At 32.9% G+C, this 20184-nt stretch overlaps 1 protein-coding gene across 2 annotated transcripts in view; it reads right to left on the bottom strand.

Annotated features, from left to right (window-relative positions):
* The window catches only part of LOC143230185 (sodium- and chloride-dependent GABA transporter 2-like), a 63336-nt gene that overhangs the window by 21653 nt on the left and 21499 nt on the right, over positions 1-20184 (bottom strand). For both annotated transcript variants that reach the window (XM_076463312.1, XM_076463313.1), the window contains exons 2-3: positions 9973-10093; positions 4247-4379 (exon numbers count right to left, since the gene is read on the bottom strand). In XM_076463312.1, the coding sequence (XP_076319427.1) occupies positions 4247-4379; positions 9973-10093 (254 nt within the window). The remainder of the gene's footprint in view (positions 1-4246; positions 4380-9972; positions 10094-20184) is intronic.

The raw sequence follows: 20184 nt of genomic DNA, 5'->3' as shown, positions 1-20184 counted from the left end.
TAAAACACTAATTATCCGTTGTGTAGTTTTGCGCATAGACAAACAATAACGTAAAATATATGAATTTTTCAATTTCTATTAATAACTTTATAATAATAAATCTAATTAATTTTACGTAGCTTTAACCTGAACAAATGTGTTGGTTTCATCTCGGCAAACGTACAAATACCAAGATGGCAAGGACCTACCATATAACTAACGGAATTTATTAAAATAATGTATGTCTACTTTCTAGATATGAAGTATACATAAAATTCGATATAAATTATTGCGATTAATTCATAAAATGCGTAACGACAACGTGTAATTTTTCGTCATGCAAAAAACAAAACAAAATCGTGAATATGATGGAATGTATAAGATGTGAAACAGTTGCTTGACTCAGTTAACATAAAATTAACATTTATATGAATATATCTAGTCATAATAAAAACCTGAATCAATACTACCCAACCTGCCAACCTTGGAACAATGACGTAAGTGGCCCAGTTAGTCGTTACGTGTCTGTGGAAGGTAAAATGTTTGGAAACTGGTGTAATCTAATTACAATGAAGGCCACTGGTACACGTTCTTACTTCTTAGGGTTAGAGTTAATAATACACTTAACATAATTTATCTTTAAAACACAAGAACTGAGAACTAATATCTAAAACCCCATTTTTAACTTATTTACCATCAGCGATCTTCATTAATTAACTACAGTAGTAACTTTGCTTTGTAATAAACTAGTAAATAGTTGGAGTATCTTAGACAAAAGTTATGCAAATTCATGACTAATGACAGGATATCTTACGAAAAGTTGCTTTCTTTGTATACAATTATTAAAAAAAGTAAAAAGGCTCACATATGTGAAACCGTAAATTAACACAAATCTCACCGTAAGCCCAACGAACCTCCACATTAGATTTATTGAAGATCCATCTACAAAGTAGAGTTAACAACCGTAAAATGAAAACTGAAAATTTGTATGTGGTGACAGTTCTATTATATTTATATAGATAACGTTACATGAACGTACAAGAGACAGTTCTATCATATTTATATAGACAACGTTACATGGACATACAACAGACAGTTCTATCATATTTATATAGACAACGTTACATGGACATACATCAGACAGTTATATTATATTTATATAGATAACGTTACATGGACGTACAACAGACAGTTCTATTATATTTATATAGATAACGTCACATGGATATACAACAGACAGTTATATCATATTTATATAGACAACGTTATATGGACATACAACAGACAGTTCTATTATATTTATATAGATAAGTGGTTACACGGACATACAACAGATAGTTCTATCATATTTATATAGATAACGTTACGTGGACGTACAACAGATAGTTATATCATATTTATATAGATAACGTTACATGGACGTACAACATACAGTTCTATTATATTTATATAGATAACGTTACATGGACGTACAACATACAGTTCTATCATATTTATATAGATAACGTTACATGGACGTACAACATACAGTTCTATTATATTTATATAGATAACGTTACATGGACGTACAACAGACAGTTCTATTATATTTATACAGATAACGTTACATGGACGTACAACAGACAGTTCTATCATATTTATATAGATAAGTAGTTACACGGACATACAACAGACATTTCTATCATATTTATTTAGATAACGTTACATGGACGTAGAACATACAGTTCTTTCATATTTATATAGATAACGTTACATGGACGTACAACAGACAGTTCTATTATATTTATATAGATAACGTTACATGGACGTACAACATACAGTTCTATTATATTTATATAGATAAGTAGTTACATGGACATACAACAGACAATACTACTATATTTATATAGATAAATAATTACACGGACATACTACAGACAGATAAGTTTGTTTGTTTTGAATTTCGCGCAAAGCTACTCGAGGGCTATCTGCGTTAGCCGTCCCTAATTTAGCAGTGTAAGACTAGAGGGAAGGCAGCTAGTCATCACCACACACCGCCAACTCTTGGCCTACTCTTTTATCAACGAATTGTGAGATTGACCGCACATAATAACGCCCCCACGACTAAAAAGGCGAGCATGTTTGGCGCGACGAGGATGCGAACCCGCGACCCTCGGATTACGAGTCGCACGCCATAACCAACCTGGCCATGCCGGGCCGGATATAGATAAGTAGTGACATGGACATACAACAGACAGTAACATTATATTTATACAGATAAGTTGTTACATGAACATATAACAGACAATACTGTTATATTCATATAGATAAATAGTTACATGGACATTGTACTTATATATGTTAAACTCTGTACTCGTATGTTCAAAACTACTCTTAAATATTAAACTTTGTACTTAATATATATATATATTGAACATTGTATTTATATATATATATATATTCAACATTGTAGTTGTGTAAAGTGGACATTGTATTTATGTATACTGAAAATTGTTATTATATATATTTAATATTGTACTTAAGTATATTGAACTCTGTACTTATGTATATTGAACATTGTACTTGCATATATATTGAACATTATATTTGTATATATTTTGAGTATTGTACTAACGTATATTGTAATTGTAGTTATATATATTGAACTCCGTACTTGTGTATATTGAACATTTTACTTATGTATATATATTGGAAATTGTATGTACGTTTATTGAACTGCATTTTTGTATATTTGTATGTTGAACAGTATACTTATAGATATTGAACATTGTAATTATATATATGTATATATTGAACATTTACTTATGTATATATTGAACAGTGTACTTATGTATATATTGAACAGTGTACTTATGTATATATTGAACATTTACTTATGTATATATTGAACATTTACTTATGTATATATTGAACAGTGTACTTATGTATATATTGAACATTTACTTATGTATATATTGAACATTTACTTATGTATATATTGAACAGTGTACTTATGTATATATTGAACATTTACTTATGTATATATTGAACATTTACTTATGTATATATTGAACAGTGTACTTATGTATATATTGAACATTTACTTATGTATATATTGAACATTTACTTATGTATATATTGAACAGTGTACTTATGTATATATTGAACATTTACTTATGTATATATTGAACAGTGTACTTATGTATATATTGAACATTTACTTATGTATATATTGAACATTTACTTATGTATATATTGAACATTTACTTATGTATATATTGAACAGTGTACTTATGTATATATTGAACATTTACTTATGTATATATTGAACAGTGTACTTATGTATATATTGAACATTTACTTATGTATATATTGAACAGTGTACTTGTATATATTGAACAGTGTACTTATGTATATTGAAAATTGTACTTATATATATTGAATATTAACTATATTTTATATTTATCTATTTATATAGATAAATAGATATATGGACATAGAACAGACAGTACTACTATATTTATATAGATAAATAGTTACATAGACACACAACTCACATTAGTACTATATTTATATATATAAGCAGTTACATGGACATACAACAGACATTTTATTATATTTATATATATAAGTAGTTACATGAACATACAACAGACAGTTCTATTATATTTATATAGATAAGTAGTTACATGAACATACAACAGATTGTACTATAGACATACAACATACAGTTGTATGTCTTATATAGATAAGTAATTCATGGATATACAACAGACAGTACTGTTATATTTATATAGATAAGTTGTTACATAGATATACAACAGACAGTACTGTTATGTTTATATAGATAAGTAGTTATATGGACATACAACAGAGAGTACTATTATACTTATATAGATATGTTATAAAATATAGGGAGATATATTGTAAATCAAATAATTTTAATTACCAAAAACATATCTCCCATCAAAATTTGACACACTTTATAGTATTATCATAGACAAATGACTATGAAATGTTGTCCATTGTTAATATATTTGCTTCTGTGTAAGAAGAAACAATACAATAAATGAAAGTTACATGTTAGAAACAAAGACTTACACATTTTTACCTATTGTTAGTTAACTCGCAACCTCGAGAACCATGAAGTGCATTTTACACATGTTACTGTTGTTACCTTAACAACTATGTCAATAGTAATTGTAATACAGGTTAGAATTATCTTCTGGAACCACAACAACTCTTTCTAAGGATATTTGTTAAAACACAATAGGTACCTGGTACTTACTCTTTGTATGGATATCTTCCCTTTCCGAATACTGATATACACCACCATCCATGCAAAGACCAAACACAAGAAAAGTTGCCAGGAAATCCCACCGTTCTGAAACAGTCCAGCAGCAGAACGAACTATGTTGTCACTGAAACCAGCAGATATGTATTAATGTCCTCACCTAATGTTAAACTGAAATGATCAACGTTGTGACTGAAATCTAATGTTACAGTTAGAGCACTGAAATTAGCAATGTTGTGACTGCAACCTAGCATTACATCTAGCTAAAACAACTTTCACAATTACAATGGCAGAAGATATTATCATAGAATATTTTAATAACTGCAATGAAATAACCATTATTCTCACTAAAATACAATATCCTGTTAGAATGATGAAACTAAAATTGCTCTAATGAGAACCTGATATTACAGTTACAACAATGAAACTAATAATGCTCTAATGAGAATCTAATATAACAGTTACAACAATGAAACTAAAAATGCTCTAATGAGAACCTAATATTACAGTTACAACAATGAAACTAAAAATGCTCTAATGAGAATCTAATATTACAGTTACAACAATGAAACTAAAAATGCTCTAATGAGAACCTAATATTACAGTTACAACAATGAAACTAAAAATGCTCTAATGAGAACCTAACATTACAGTTACAACAATGAAACTAAAAATGCTCTAATGAGAACCTAATATTACAGTTACAACAATGAAACTAAAAATGCTCTAATGAGAACTTAATATTACAGTTACAACAATGAAACTAAAAATGCTCTAATGAGAATCTAATATTACAGTTACAACAATGAAACTAAAATGCTCTAATGAGAACCTAATATTACAGTTACAACAATGAAACTAAAATGCTCTAATGAGAACCTAACATTACAGTTACAACAATGAAACTAAAATGCTCTAATGAGAACCTAATATTACAGTTACAACAATGAAACTAAAATGCTCTAATGAGAACCTAATATTACAGTTACAACAATGAAACTAAAATGCTCTAATGAGAACCTAACATTACAGTTACAACAATGAAACTAAAAAATGCTCTAATGAGAACCTAACATTACAGTTACAACAATGAAACTAAAATGCTCTAATGAGAACCTAATATTACAGTTACAACAATGAAACTAAAATGCTCTAATGAGAATCTAATATTACAGTTACAACAATGAAACTAAAATGCTCTAATGAGAATCTAATATTACAGTTACAACAATGAAACTAAAATGCTCTAATGAGAACCTAATATTACAGTTACAACAATGAAACTAAAATGCTCTAATGAGAACCTAATATTACAGTTACAACAATGAAACTAAAAGTGCTCTAATGAGAACCTAATATTACAGTTACAACAATGAAACTAAAAATGCTCTAATGAGAACCTAATATTACAGTTACAACAATGAAACTAAAAATGCTCTAATGAGAATCTAATATTACAGTTACAACAATGAAACTAAAATGCTCTAATGAGAACCTAATATTACAGTTACAACAATGAAACTAAAAATGCTCTAATGAGAACCTAATATTACAGTTACAACAATGAAACTAAAATGCTCTAATGAGAACCTAATATTACAGTTACAACAATGAAACTAAAAATGCTCTAATGAGAATCTAATATTACAGTTACAACAATGAAACTAAAATGCTCTAATGAGAACCTAATATTACAGTTACAACAATGAAACTAAAAATGCTCTAATGAGAACCTAACATTACAGTTACAACAATGAAACTAAAAATGCTCTAATGAGAACCTAATATTACAGTTACAACAATGAAACTAAAAATGCTCTAATGAGAATCTAATATTACAGTTACAACAATGAAACTAAAATGCTCTAATGAGAACCTAATATTACAGTTACAACAATGAAACTAAAAATGCTCTAATGAGAACCTAACATTACAGTTACAACAATGAAACTAAAAATGCTCTAATGAGAACCTAATATTACAGTTACAACAATGAAACTAAAATGCTCTAATGAGAACCTAATATTACAGTTACAACAATGAAACTAAAATGCTCTAATGAGAATCTAATATTACAGTTACAACAATGAAACTAAAATGCTCTAATGAGAACCTAATATTACAGTTACAACAATGAAACTAAAATGCTCTAATGAGAACCTAATATTACAGTTACAACAATGAAACTAAAATGCTCTAATGAGAACCTAATATTACAGTTACAACAATGAAACTAAAATGCTCTAATGAGAACCTAATATTACAGTTACAACAATGAAACTAAAATGCTCTAATGAGAACCTAATATTACAGTTACAACAATGAAACTAAAATGCTCTAATGAGAACCTAATATTACAGTTACAACAATGAAACTAAAATGCTCTAATGAGAACCTAATATTACAGTTACAACAATGAAACTAAAATGCTCTAATGAGAACCTAATATTACAGTTACAACAATGAAACTAAAATGCTCTAATGAGAATCTAATATTACAGTTACAACAATGAAACTAAAATGCTCTAATGAGAACCTAATATTACAGTTACAACAATGAAACTAAAAATGCTCTAATGAGAACCTAACATTACAGTTACAACAATGAAACTAAAAATGCTCTAATGAGAACCTAATATTACAGTTACAACAATGAAACTAAAATGCTCTAATGAGAACCTAATATTACAGTTACAACAATGAAACTAAAATGCTCTAATGAGAACCTAATATTACAGTTACAACAATGAAACTAAAAATGCTCTAATGAGAACCTAATATTACAGTTACAACAATGAAACTAAAAATGCTCTAATGAGAACCTAATATTACAGTTACAACAATGAAACTAAAAATGCTCTAATGAGAACCTAATATTACAGTTACAACAATGAAACTAAAAATGCTCTAATGAGAACCTAATATTACAGTTACAACAATGAAACTAAAATGCTCTAATGAGAACCTAATATTACAGTTACAACAATGAAACTAAAAATGCTCTAATGAGAACCTAATATTACAGTTACAACAATGAAACTAAAAATGCTCTAATGAGAACCTAATATTACAGTTACAACAATGAAACTAAAATGCTCTAATGAGAACCTAATATTACAGTTACAACAATGAAACTAAAAATGCTCTAATGAGAACCTAATATTACAGTTACAACAATGAAACTAAAAATGCTCTAATGAGAACCTAATATTACAGTTACAACAATGAAACTAAAAATGCTCTAATGAGAACCTAATATTACAGTTACAACAATGAAACTAAAAATGCTCTAATGAGAACCTAATATTACAGTTACAACAATGAAACTAAAAATGCTCTAATGAGAACCTAATATTACAGTTACAACAATGAAACTAAAAATGCTCTAATGAGAACCTAATATTACAGTTACAACAATGAAACTAAAATGCTCTAATGAGAACCTAATATTACAGTTACAACAATGAAACTAAAATGCTCTAATGAGAACCTAATATTACAGTTACAACAATGAAACAATGAAACTAAAATGCTCTAATGAGAACCTAATATTACAGTTACAACAATGAAACTGAAAAAAATGCTCTAATGAGAACCTAATATTACAGTTACAACAATGAAACTAAAATGCTCTAATGAGAACCTAATATTACAGTTACAACAATGAAACTAAAAATGCTCTAATGAGAACCTAATATTACAGTTACAACAATGAAACTAAAAATGCTCTAATGAGAACCTAATATTACAGTTACAACAATGAAACTAAAAACAACAATTGAAACTGAAAATGCTCTAATGAGAACCTAATATTACAGTTACAACAATGAAACTAAAATGCTCTAATGAGAACCTAATATTACAGTTACAACATGAAACTAAAATGCTCTAATGAGAACCTAATATTACAGTTACAACAATGAAACTAAAATGCTCTAATGAGAACCTAATATTACAGTTACAACAATGAAACTAAAATGCTCTAATGAGAACCTAATATTACAGTTACAACAATGAAACTAAAAATGCTCTAATGAGAACCTAATATTACAGTTACAACAATGAAACTAAAATGCTCTAATGAGAACCTAATATTACAGTTACAACAATGAAACTAAAAATGCTCTAATGAGAACCTAATATTACAGTTACAACAATGAAACTAAAATGCTCTAATGAGAACCTAATATTACAGTTACAACAATGAGAACTAAAAATGCTCTAATGAGAACCTAATATTACAGTTACAACAATGAAACTAAAAATGCTCTAATGAGAACCTAATATTACAGTTACAACAATGAAACTAAAATGCTCTAATGAGAACCTAATATTACAGTTACAACAATGAAACTAAAAATGCTCTAATGAGAATCTAATATTACAGTTACAACAATGAAACTAAAATGCTCTAATGAGAACCTAATATTACAGTTACAACAATGAAACTAAAATGCTCTAATGAGAACCTAATATTACAGTTACAACAATGAAACTAAAATGCTCTAATGAGAACCTAATATTACAGTTACAACAATGAAACTAAAATGCTCTAATGAGAACCTAATATTACAGTTACAACAATGAAACTAAAATGCTCTAATGAGAACCTAATATTACAGTTACAACAATGAAACTAAAAATGCTCTAATGAGAATCTAATATTACAGTTACAACAATGAAACTAAAATGCTCTAATGAGAACCTAATATTACAGTTACAACAATGAAACTAAAATGCTCTAATGAGAACCTAATATTACAGTTACAACAATGAAACTAAAAATGCTCTAATGAGAACCTAATATTACAGTTACAACAATGAAACTAAAAAATGCTCTAATGAGAATGCTCTAATACCTAATATATTACAGTTACAACAATGAAACTAAAATGCTCTAATGAGAATCTAATATTACAGTTACAACAATGAAACTAAAATGCTCTAATGAGAATCTAATATTACAGTTACAACAATGAAACTAAAAATGCTCTAATGAGAACCTAACATTACAGTTACAACAATGGAACTAAAAATGCTCTAATGAGAACCTAATATTACAGTTACAACAATGAAACTAAAATGCTCTAATGAGAACCTAATATTACAGTTACAACAATGAAACTAAAAATGCTCTAATGAGAACCTAATATTACAGTTACAACAATGAAACTAAAGATACTCTAATGAGAATCTAATATTACAGTTACAACAATGAAACTAAAATGCTCTAATGAGAACCTAATATTACAGTTACAACAATGAAACTAAAAATGCTCTAATGAGAACCTAACATTATAGTTACAACAATGAAAATAAAAATGCTCTAATGAGAACCTACTATTACAGTTACAACAATGAAACTAAAAATGCTCTAATGAGAATCTAATATTACAGTTACAACAATGAAACTAAAAATGCTCTAATGAGAATCTAATATTACAGTTACAACAATGAAACTAAAATGCTCTAATGAGAACCTAATATTACAGTTACAACAATGAAACTAGAAATGCTCTAATGAGAACCTAACATTACAGTTACAGTGATGAAATAGTATCCTCACTGAAATCAAATGTGAGAGATGCGATACTGAAACAGTTTTTACTGAATCAAATTATAACAGTTACAATATTGAAACAATGTTTTAACTGAAATGGTATTACAGTGTGGGAACAGAATTAAAGTAAGTCTTTACGTAACATGTTTGTTAAACTCACTTAAAGTAATGTTCACTGGGTAACCATTTGTTTGAAGAATTCGTCAAGTTGTCTCTTTTGGTGGTGTAGTTCTTGTAGTCATCACAGCCGTACTGAAATAGTGTACATTTTACTGAACAACCTAGGAAAAAAGGTCATTTATTGGAATAGAAAATATTAAATATATTATTTATTAAAATAGAAAATATTTAACTATCTATTTAAAGATAAAATATTAAATAAATTGTTTATTTAAATAGGAAATATTAAATAAATTATTTAATGACGTAGAAAATGTTAAAATAAGACAATGGTTGTGCATTAATAACAACTTTAGAAATATATGTAAACATGATGAATGAGAGGCTCATGGAAATCAATTTACTTTTAAATATCTCTTCCATGAATACTGAAACTTTGATAAAGACTGCCGAGAGTGTAACGGGTAGTATTAATGATGTGTGGTTGTAGTTAGGTGAGATGTAACACGTAGTAATACTAGTAATCCATGGTTATAGTGATGTGAGAGTGTAACACGAAGTAATACTAGTAATGCATGGTGATGTGACAGTGTAACACGTAGTAATACTAGTAATGCATGGTTGTGTGTGAGTGTGTAACACGTAGTAATACTAGTAATCCATGGTTGTAGTGATGTGACAGTGTAACACGTAGTAATACTAGTAATCCATGGTTGTAGTGATGTGAGAGTGTAACACGTAGTAATACTAGTAATCCATGGTTGTAGTGATGTGAGAGTGTAACACGTAGTAATACTAGTAATCCATGGTTGTAGTGATGTGAGAGTGTAACACGTAGTAATACTAGTAATCCATGGTTGTAGTGATGTGAGAGTGTAACACGTAGTAATACTAGTAATCCATGGTTGTAGTGATGTGAGAGTGTAACACGTAGTAATACTAGTAATCCATGGTTGTAGTGATGTGACAGTGTAACACGTAGTAATACTAGTAATCCATGGTTGTAGTGATGTGAGAGTGTAACACGTAGTAATACTAGTAATCCATGGTTGTAGTGATGTGACAGTGTAACACGTAGTAATACTAGTAATCCATGGTTGTAGTGATGTGAGAGTGTAACACGTAGTAATACTAGTAATCCATGGTTGTAGTGATGTGACAGTGTAACACGTAGTAATACTAGTAATCCATGGTTGTAGTGATGTGACAGTGTAACACGTAGTAATACTAGTAATCCATGGTTGTAGTGATGTGACAGTGTAACACGTAGTAATACTAGTAATCCATGGTTGTAGTGATGTGAGAGTGTAACACGTAGTAATACTAGTAATCCATGGTTGTAGTGATGTGACAGTGTAACAGGTAGTAATACTAGTAATCCATGGTTCTAGTGATGTGACAGTGTAACAGTAGTATTACTAATTCATGGTTCTAGTGAGATGACAGTGTAACAGGTAGTATTACTAATTCATGGTTCTAGTGAGATGACAGTGTAACAGGTAGTATTACTAATTCATGGTTCTAGTGAGATGACAGTGTAACAGGTAGTACTACTAATTCATGGTTCTAGTGAGATGACAGTGTAACAGGTAGTATTACTAATTCATGGTTCTAGTGAGATGACAGTGTAACAGGTAGTATTACTAATTCATGGTTCTAGTGAGGTGACAGTGTAACAGGTAGTACTACTAATTCATGGTTCTAGTGAGGTGACAGTGTAACAGGTAGTACTACTAATTCATGGTTCTAGTGAGGTGACAGTGTAACAGGTAGTACTACTAATTCATGGTTCTAGTGAGGTGACAGTGTAACAGCTGGGCCTATCTAATTCATGGTTCTAGTGAGGTGACAGTGTAACAGTAGTACTACTAATTCATGGTTCTAGTAACAGTGTAACATGGTTGTAGTGATGTGAGAGTGTAACACGTAGTAATACTAGTAATCCATGGTTGTAGTGATGTGACAGTGTAACACGTAGTAATACTAGTAATCCATGGTTGTAGTGATGTGACAGTGTAACACGTAGTAATACTAGTAATCCATGGTTGTAGTGATGTGACAGTGTAACACGTAGTAATACTAGTAATCCATGGTTTAGTGAGTGACAGTGTGTAGTAGTACTAATTCATGGTTCTAGTAGTGACAGTGTAACTAGTAATCCATGGTTCTAGTGAGATGACAGTGACAGTGTAACAGTGTAACAGGTAGTATTACTAATTCATGGTTCTAGTGAGATGACAGTGTAACAGGTAGTATTACTAATTCATGGTTCTAGTGAGATGACAGTGTAACAGGTAGTATTACTAATTCATGGTTCTAGTGAGATGACAGTGTAACAGGTAGTATTACTAATTCATGGTTCTAGTGAGATGACAGTGTAACAGGTAGTATTACTAATTCATGGTTCTAGTGAGGTGACAGTGTAACAGGTAGTACTACTAATTCATGGTTCTAGTGAGGTGACAGTGTAACAGGTAGTACTACTAATTCATGGTTCTAGTGAGGTGACAGTGTAACAGGTAGTACTACTAATTCATGGTTCTAGTGAGGTGACAGTGTAACAGCTGGGCCTATCTAATTCATGGTTCTAGTGAGGTGACAGTGTAACAGGTAGTAATACTAGTAATCCAAGGTTGTAGTGATGTGAGAGTGTAACACGTAGTAATACTAGTAATCCATGGTTGTAGTGATGTGACAGTGTAACACGTAGTAATACTAGTAATCCATGGTTGTAGTGATGTGACAGTGTAACACGTAGTAATACTAGTAATCCATGGTTGTAGTGATGACAGTGACAGTGTAACATGGTAGTAGTGACAGTGTACTATTACTAATCCATGGTTCTAGTGAGATGACAGTGTAACAGGTAGTATTACTAATTCATGGTTCTAGTGAGATGACAGTGTAACAGGTAGTATTACTAATTCATGGTTCTAGTGAGATGACAGTGTAACAGGTAGTATTACTAATTCATGGTTCTAGTGAGATGACAGTGTAACAGGTAGTATTACTAATTCATGGTTCTAGTGAGATGACAGTGTAACAGGTAGTATTACTAATTCATGGTTCTAGTGAGATGACAGTGTAACAGGTAGTATTACTAATTCATGGTTCTAGTGAGGTGACAGTGTAACAGGTAGTATTACTAATTCATGGTTCTAGTGAGGTGACAGTGTAACAGGTAGTACTACTAATTCATGGTTCTAGTGAGGTGACAGTGTAACAGGTAGTACTACTAATTCATGGTTCTAGTGAGGTGACAGTGTAACAGGTAGTACTACTAATTCATGGTTCTAGTGAGGTGACAGTGTAACAGGTAGGCCTATCTAATTCATGGTTCTAGTGAGGTGACAGTGTAACAGGTAGTACTACTAATTCATGGTTCTAGTGAGGTGACAGTGTAACAGGTAGTACTACTAATTCATGGTTCTAGTGAGTGACAGTGTAACAGGTAGTATTACTAATTCATGGTTCTAGTGAGGTGACAGTGTAACAGGTAGTATTACTAATTCATGGTTCTAGTGAGGTGACAGTGTAACAGGTAGTATTACTAATTCATGGTTCTAGTAATGACAGTGTAACAGGTAGTTACTAATTCATGGTTCTAGTGAGGTGACAGTGTAACAGGTAGTATTACTAATTCATGGTTCTAGTGAGTGACAGTGTAACAGGTAGTATTACTAATTCATGGTTCTAGTGAGTGACAGTGTAACAGTGTATTCACAGGTAGTATTACTAATTCATGGTTCTAGTGAGGTGACAGTGTAACAGGTCATGGACAGTGTAACAGGTAGTAATACTAGTTCATGGACTAGTGATGTGACAGTGTAGGTAGTATTACTAATTCATGGTTCTAGTGAGATGACAGTGTAACAGGTAGTATTACTAATTCATGGTTCTAGTGAGATGACAGTGTAACAGGTAGTATTACTAATTCATGGTTCTAGTGAGATGACAGTGTAACAGGTAGTACTACTAATTCATGGTTCTAGTGAGATGACAGTGTAACAGGTAGTATTACTAATTCATGGTTCTAGTGACAGTGTAACAGGTAGTACTACTAATTCATTGACAGTGTAACAGGTAGTATTACTAATTCATGGTTCTAGTGAGATGACAGTGTAACAGGTAGTATTACTAATTCATGGTTCTAGTGAGATGACAGTGTAACAGGTAGTATTACTAATTCATGGTTCTAGTGAGGTGACAGTGTAACAGGTAGTATTACTAATTCATGGTTCTAGTGAGGTGACAGTGTAACAGGTAGTATTACTAATTCATGGTTCTAGTGAGTGTGACAGTGTAACAGGTAGTATTACTAATTCATGGTTCTAGTGACAGTGTAACAGGTAGTATTACTAATTCATGGTTCTAGTGAGATGACAGTGTAACAGGTAGTATTACTAATTCATGGTTCTAGTGAGGATGACAGTGTAACAGGTAGGTATTACTAATTCATGGTTCTAGTGAGGTGACAGTGTAACAGGTAGTATTACTAATTCATGGTTCTAGTGAGGTGACAGTGTAACAGGTAGTATTACTAATTCATGGTTCTAGTGAGGTGACAGTGACAGTGAGGTGATTCATGGTTCTAGTGAGTGACAGTGTAACAGGTAGTATTACTAATTCATGGTTCTAGTGAGGTGACAGTGTAACAGGTAGTATTACTAATTCATGGTTCTAGTGAGGTGACAGTGTAACAGGTAGTATACTACTAATTCATGGTTCTAGTGAGGTGACAGTGTAACAGGTAGTATTACTAATTCATGGTTCTAGTGAGGTGACAGTGTAACAGGTAGTACTACTAATTCATGGTTCTAGTGAGGTGACAGTGTAACAGGTAGTATTACTAATTCATGGTTCTAGTGAGGTGACAGTGTAACAGGTAGTATTACTAATTCATGGTTCTAGTGAGGTGACAGTGTAACAGGTAGTATTACTAATTCATGGTTCTAGTGAGGTGACAGTGTAACAGGTAGTAGGTAGTACTAATTCATGGTTCTAGTGAGGTGACAGTGTAACAGGTAGTACTACTAATTCATGGTTCTAGTGAGGTGACAGTGTAACAGGTAGTACTACTAATTCATGGTTCTAGTGAGGTGACAGTGTAACAGGTAGTACTACTAATTCATGGTTCTAGTGAGGTGACAGTGTAACACAGGTAGTACAGTGTACTAATTCATGGTTCTAGTGAGGTGACAGTGTAACAGGTAGGCCTATCTAATTCATGGTTCTAGTATAATACTAATTCATGGTTCTAGTGAGGTGACAGTGTAACAGGTAGTACTACTAATTCATGGTTCTAGTGAGGTGACAGTGTAACACGTAGTAATACTAGTAATCCATGGTTGTAGTGATGTGACAGTGTAACAAGTAGTACTACTAATTCATGGTTCTAGTGAGGTGACAGTGTAACAGGTAGTACTACTAATTCATGGTTCTAGTGAGGTGACAGTGTAACAGGTAGTACTACTAATTCATGGTTCTAGTGAGGTGACAGTGTAACAGGTAGTATTACTAATTCATGGTTCTAGAGAGGTGACAGTGTAACAGGTAGTATTACTAATTCATGGTTCTAGTGAGGTGACAGTGTAACAGGTAGTATTACTAATTCATGGTTCTAGTGAGGTGACAGTGTAACAGGTAGTATTACTAATTCATGGTTCTAGTGAGGTGACAGTGTAACAGGTAGTACTACTAATTCATGGTTCTAGTGAGGTGACAGTGTAACAGGTAGTACTACTAATTCATGGTTCTAGTGAGGTGACAGTGTAACAGGTAGTACTACTAATTCATGGTTCTAGTGAGGTGACAGTGTAACAGCTGGGCCTATCTAATTCATGGTTCTAGTGAGGTGACAGTGTAACAGCTGGGCCTATCTAATTCATGGTTCTAGTGAGGTGACAGTGTAACAGCTGGGCCTATCTAATTCATGGTTCTAGTGAGGTGACAGTGTAACAGCTGGGCCTATCTAATTCATGGTTCTAGTGAGGTGACAGTGTAACAGGTAGTAATACTAGTAATCCAAGGTTGTAGTGATGTGAGAGTGTAACACGTAGTAATACTAGTAATCCATGGTTGTAGTGATGTGACAGTGTAACACGTAGTAATACTAGTAATCCATGGTTCTAGTGATGTGACAGTGTAACAGGTAGTATTACTAATTCATGGTTCTAGTGAGATGACAGTGTAACAGGTAGTATTACTAATTCATGGTTCTAGTGAGATGACAGTGTAACAGGTAGTATTACTAATTCATGGTTCAGGTGACAGTGTAACAGGTAGTATTACTAATTCATGGTTCTAGTGAGATGACAGTGTAACAGGTAGTATTACTAATTCATGGTTCTAGTGAGATGACAGTGTAACAGGTAGTATTACTAATTCATGGTTCTAGTGAGATGACAGTGTAACAGGTAGTATTACTAATTCATGGTTCTAGTGAGATGACAGTGTAACAGGTAGTATTACTAATTCATGGTTCTAGTGAGGTGACAGTGTAACAGGTAGTACTACTAATTCATGGTTCTAGTGAGATGACAGTGTAACAGGTAGTACTACTAATTCATGGTTCTAGTGAGATGACAGTGTAACAGGTAGTACTACTAATTCATGGTTCTAGTGAGATGACAGTGTAACAGGTAGTATTACTAATTCATGGTTCTAGTGAGGTGACAGTGTAACAGGTAGTATTACTAATTCATGGTTCTAGTGAGGTGACAGTGTAACAGGTAGTATTACTAATTCATGGTTCTAGTGAGGTGACAGTGTAACAGGTAGTATTACTAATTCATGGTTCTAGTGAGGTGACAGTGTAACAGGTAGTGACAGTGTAACTACTAATTCATGGTTCTAGTGAGGTGACAGTGTAACAGGTGTACTACTACTAATTCATGGTTCTAGTGAGGTGACAGTGTAACAGGTAGTACTACTAATTCATGGTTCTAGTGAGGTGACAGTGTAACAGGTAGTACTACTAATTCATGGTTCTAGTGAGGTGACAGTGTAACAGCTAGGCCTATCTAATTCATGGTTCTAGTGAGGTGACAGTGTAACAGTACTAATTCATGGTTCTAGTGAGGTGACAGTGTAACAGGTAGTATACTACTAATGAGGTGACATGGTTCTACTAATTCATGGTTCTAGTGAGGTGACAGTGTAACAGGTAACATGGTTCATGGTTCTAGTGAGGTGACAGTGTAACAGGTAGGCCTACTAATTCATGGTTCTAGTGAGGTGACAGTGTAACAGGTAGTACAGTGTACTACTAGTTCATGGTTCTAGTGATGTGACAGTGTAACAGGTAGTAATTCATGGTTCTAGTAACATGGTTCATGGTTCTAGTGAGGTGTGTAACAGGTAATTCATGGTTCTAGTGAGGTGACAGTGTAACAGGTAGTAATACTACTAATGACATGGTTCTAATTCATGGTTAGTGAGGTGACAGTGTAACAGGTAGTACTACTAATTCATGGTTCTAGTGAGGTGACAGTGTAACAGGTAGTACTACTAATTCATGGTTCTAGTGAGGTGACAGTGTAACAGGTAGTACTACTAATTCATGGTTCTAGTGAGGTGACAGTGTAACAGGTAGTATTACTAATTCATGGTTCTAGTGAGGTGACAGTGTAACAGGTAGTATTACTAATTCATGGTTCTAGTGAGGTGACAGTGTAACAGGTAGTATTACTAATTCATGGTTCTAGTGAGGTGACAGTGTAACAGGTAGTATTACTAATTCATGGTTCTAGTGAGGTGACAGTGTAACAGGTAGTATTACTAATTCATGGTTCTAGTGAGGTGACAGTGTAACAGGTAGTACTACTAATTCATGGTTCTAGTGAGGTGACAGTGTAACAGGTAGTACTACTAATTCATGGTTCTAGTGAGGTGACAGTGTAACAGGTAGTACTACTAATTCATGGTTCTAGTGAGGTGACAGTGTAACAGCTGGGCCTATCTAATTCATGGTTCTAGTGAGGTGACAGTGTAACAGCTGGGCCTATCTAATTCATGGTTCTAGTGAGGTGACAGTGTAACAGCTGGGCCTATCTAATTCATGGTTCTAGTGAGGTGACAGTGTAACAGGTAGTAATACTAGTAATCCAAGGTTGTAGTGATGTGAGAGTGTAACACGTAGTAATACTAGTAATCCATGGTTGTAGTGATGTGACAGTGTAACACGTAGTAATACTAGTAATCCATGGTTGTAGTGATGTGACAGTGTAACAAGTAGTATTACTAATTCATGGTTCTAGTGAGATGACAGTGTAACAGGTAGTATTACTAATTCATGGTTCTAGTGAGATGACAGTGTGAGTAGTACTAATTCATGGTTCTAGTGAGATGACAGTGTAACAGGTAGTATTACTAATTCATGGTTCTAGTGAGATGACAGTGTAACAGGTAGTATTACTAATTCATGGTTCTAGTGAGATGACAGTGTAACAGGTAGTATTACTAATTCATGGTTCTAGTGAGGTGACAGTGTAACAGTGTAACAGGTAGTATTACTAATTCATGGTTCTAGTGAGATGACAGTGTAACAGGTAGTACTACTAATTCATGGTTCTAGTGAGATGACAGTGTAACAGGTAGTACTACTAATTCATGGTTCTAGTGAGATGACAGTGTAACAGGTAGTACTACTAATTCATGGTTCTAGTGAGATGACAGTGTAACAGGTAGTATTACTAATTCATGGTTCTAGTGAGGTGACAGTGTAACAGGTAGTATTACTAATTCATGGTTCTAGTGAGGTGACAGTGTAACAGGTAGTATTACTAATTCATGGTTCTAGTGAGGTGACAGTGTAACAGGTAGTATTACTAATTCATGGTTCTAGTGAGGTGACAGTGTAACAGGTAGTATTACTAATTCATGGTTCTAGTGAGGTGACAGTGTAACAGGTAGTACTACTAATTCATGGTTCTAGTGAGGTGACAGTGTAACAGGTAGTACTACTAATTCATGGTTCTAGTGAGGTGACAGTGTAACAGGTAGTACTACTAATTCATGGTTCTAGTGAGGTGACAGTGTAACAGCTGGGCCTATCTAATTCATGGTTCTAGTGAGGTGACAGTGTAACAGCTGGGCCTATCTAATTCATGGTTCTAGTGAGGTGACAGTGTAACAGCTGGGCCTATCTAATTCATGGTTCTAGTGAGGTGACAGTGTAACAGGTAGTACTACTAATTCATGGTTCTAGTGAGGTGACAGTGTAACACGTAGTAATACTAGTAATCCATGGTTGTAGTGATGTGACAGTGTAACACGTAGTAATACTAGTAATCCATGGTTGTAGTGATGTGACAGTGTAACAAGTAGTACTACTAATTCATGGTTCTAGTGAGGTGACAGTGTAACAGGTAGTATTACTAATTCATGGTTCTAGTGAGGTGACAGTGTAACAGGTAGTATTACTAATTCATGGTTCTAGTGAGATGACAGTGTAACAGGTAGTATTACTAATTCATGGTTCTAGTGAGATGACAGTGTAACAGGTAGTATTACTAATTCATGGTTCTAGTGAGATGACAGTGTAACAGGTAGTATTACTAATTCATGGTTCTAGTGAGTGACAGTGTAACAGGTAGTATTACTAATTCATGGTTCTAGTGAGACAGTGACAGTGTAACAGGTAGTATTACTAATTCATGGTTCTAGTGAGGTGACAGTGTAACAGGTAGTACTACTAATTCATGGTTCTAGTGAGGTGACAGTGTAACAGGTAGTACTACTAATTCATGGTTCTAGTGAGGTGACAGTGTAACAGGTAGTATTACTAATTCATGGTTCTAGTGAGGTGACAGTGTAACAGGTAGTACTACTAATTCATGGTTCTAGTGAGGTGACAGTGTAACAGGTAGTATTACTAATTCATGGTTCTAGTGAGGTGACAGTGTAACAGGTAGTATTACTAATTCATGGTTAGTAGTGACAGTGACAGTGTAACAGGTAGTAGTACTAATTCATGGTTCTAGTGAGGTGACAGTGTAACAGGTAGTATACTACTAATTCATGGTTCTAGTGAGGTGACAGTGTAACAGGTAGTATTACTAATTCATGGTTCTAGTGAGTGACAGTGTAACAGGTAGTATTACTAATTCATGGTTCTAGTGAGATGACAGTGTAACAGGTAGTATTACTAATTCATGGTTCTAGTGAGGTGACAGTGTAACAGGTAGTATTACTAATTCATGGTTCTAGTGAGGTGACAGTGTAACAGGTAGTATTACTAATTCATGGTTCT

The sequence above is a fragment of the Tachypleus tridentatus genome, chromosome 10 (assembly GCF_004210375.1).
Source record: "Tachypleus tridentatus isolate NWPU-2018 chromosome 10, ASM421037v1, whole genome shotgun sequence".
Lineage (NCBI taxonomy): Eukaryota > Metazoa > Arthropoda > Merostomata > Xiphosura > Limulidae > Tachypleus > Tachypleus tridentatus.
The sequence above is the reverse complement of the archived record's forward strand: the minus strand, read 5'-3'. Positions and strand labels throughout refer to the sequence as shown.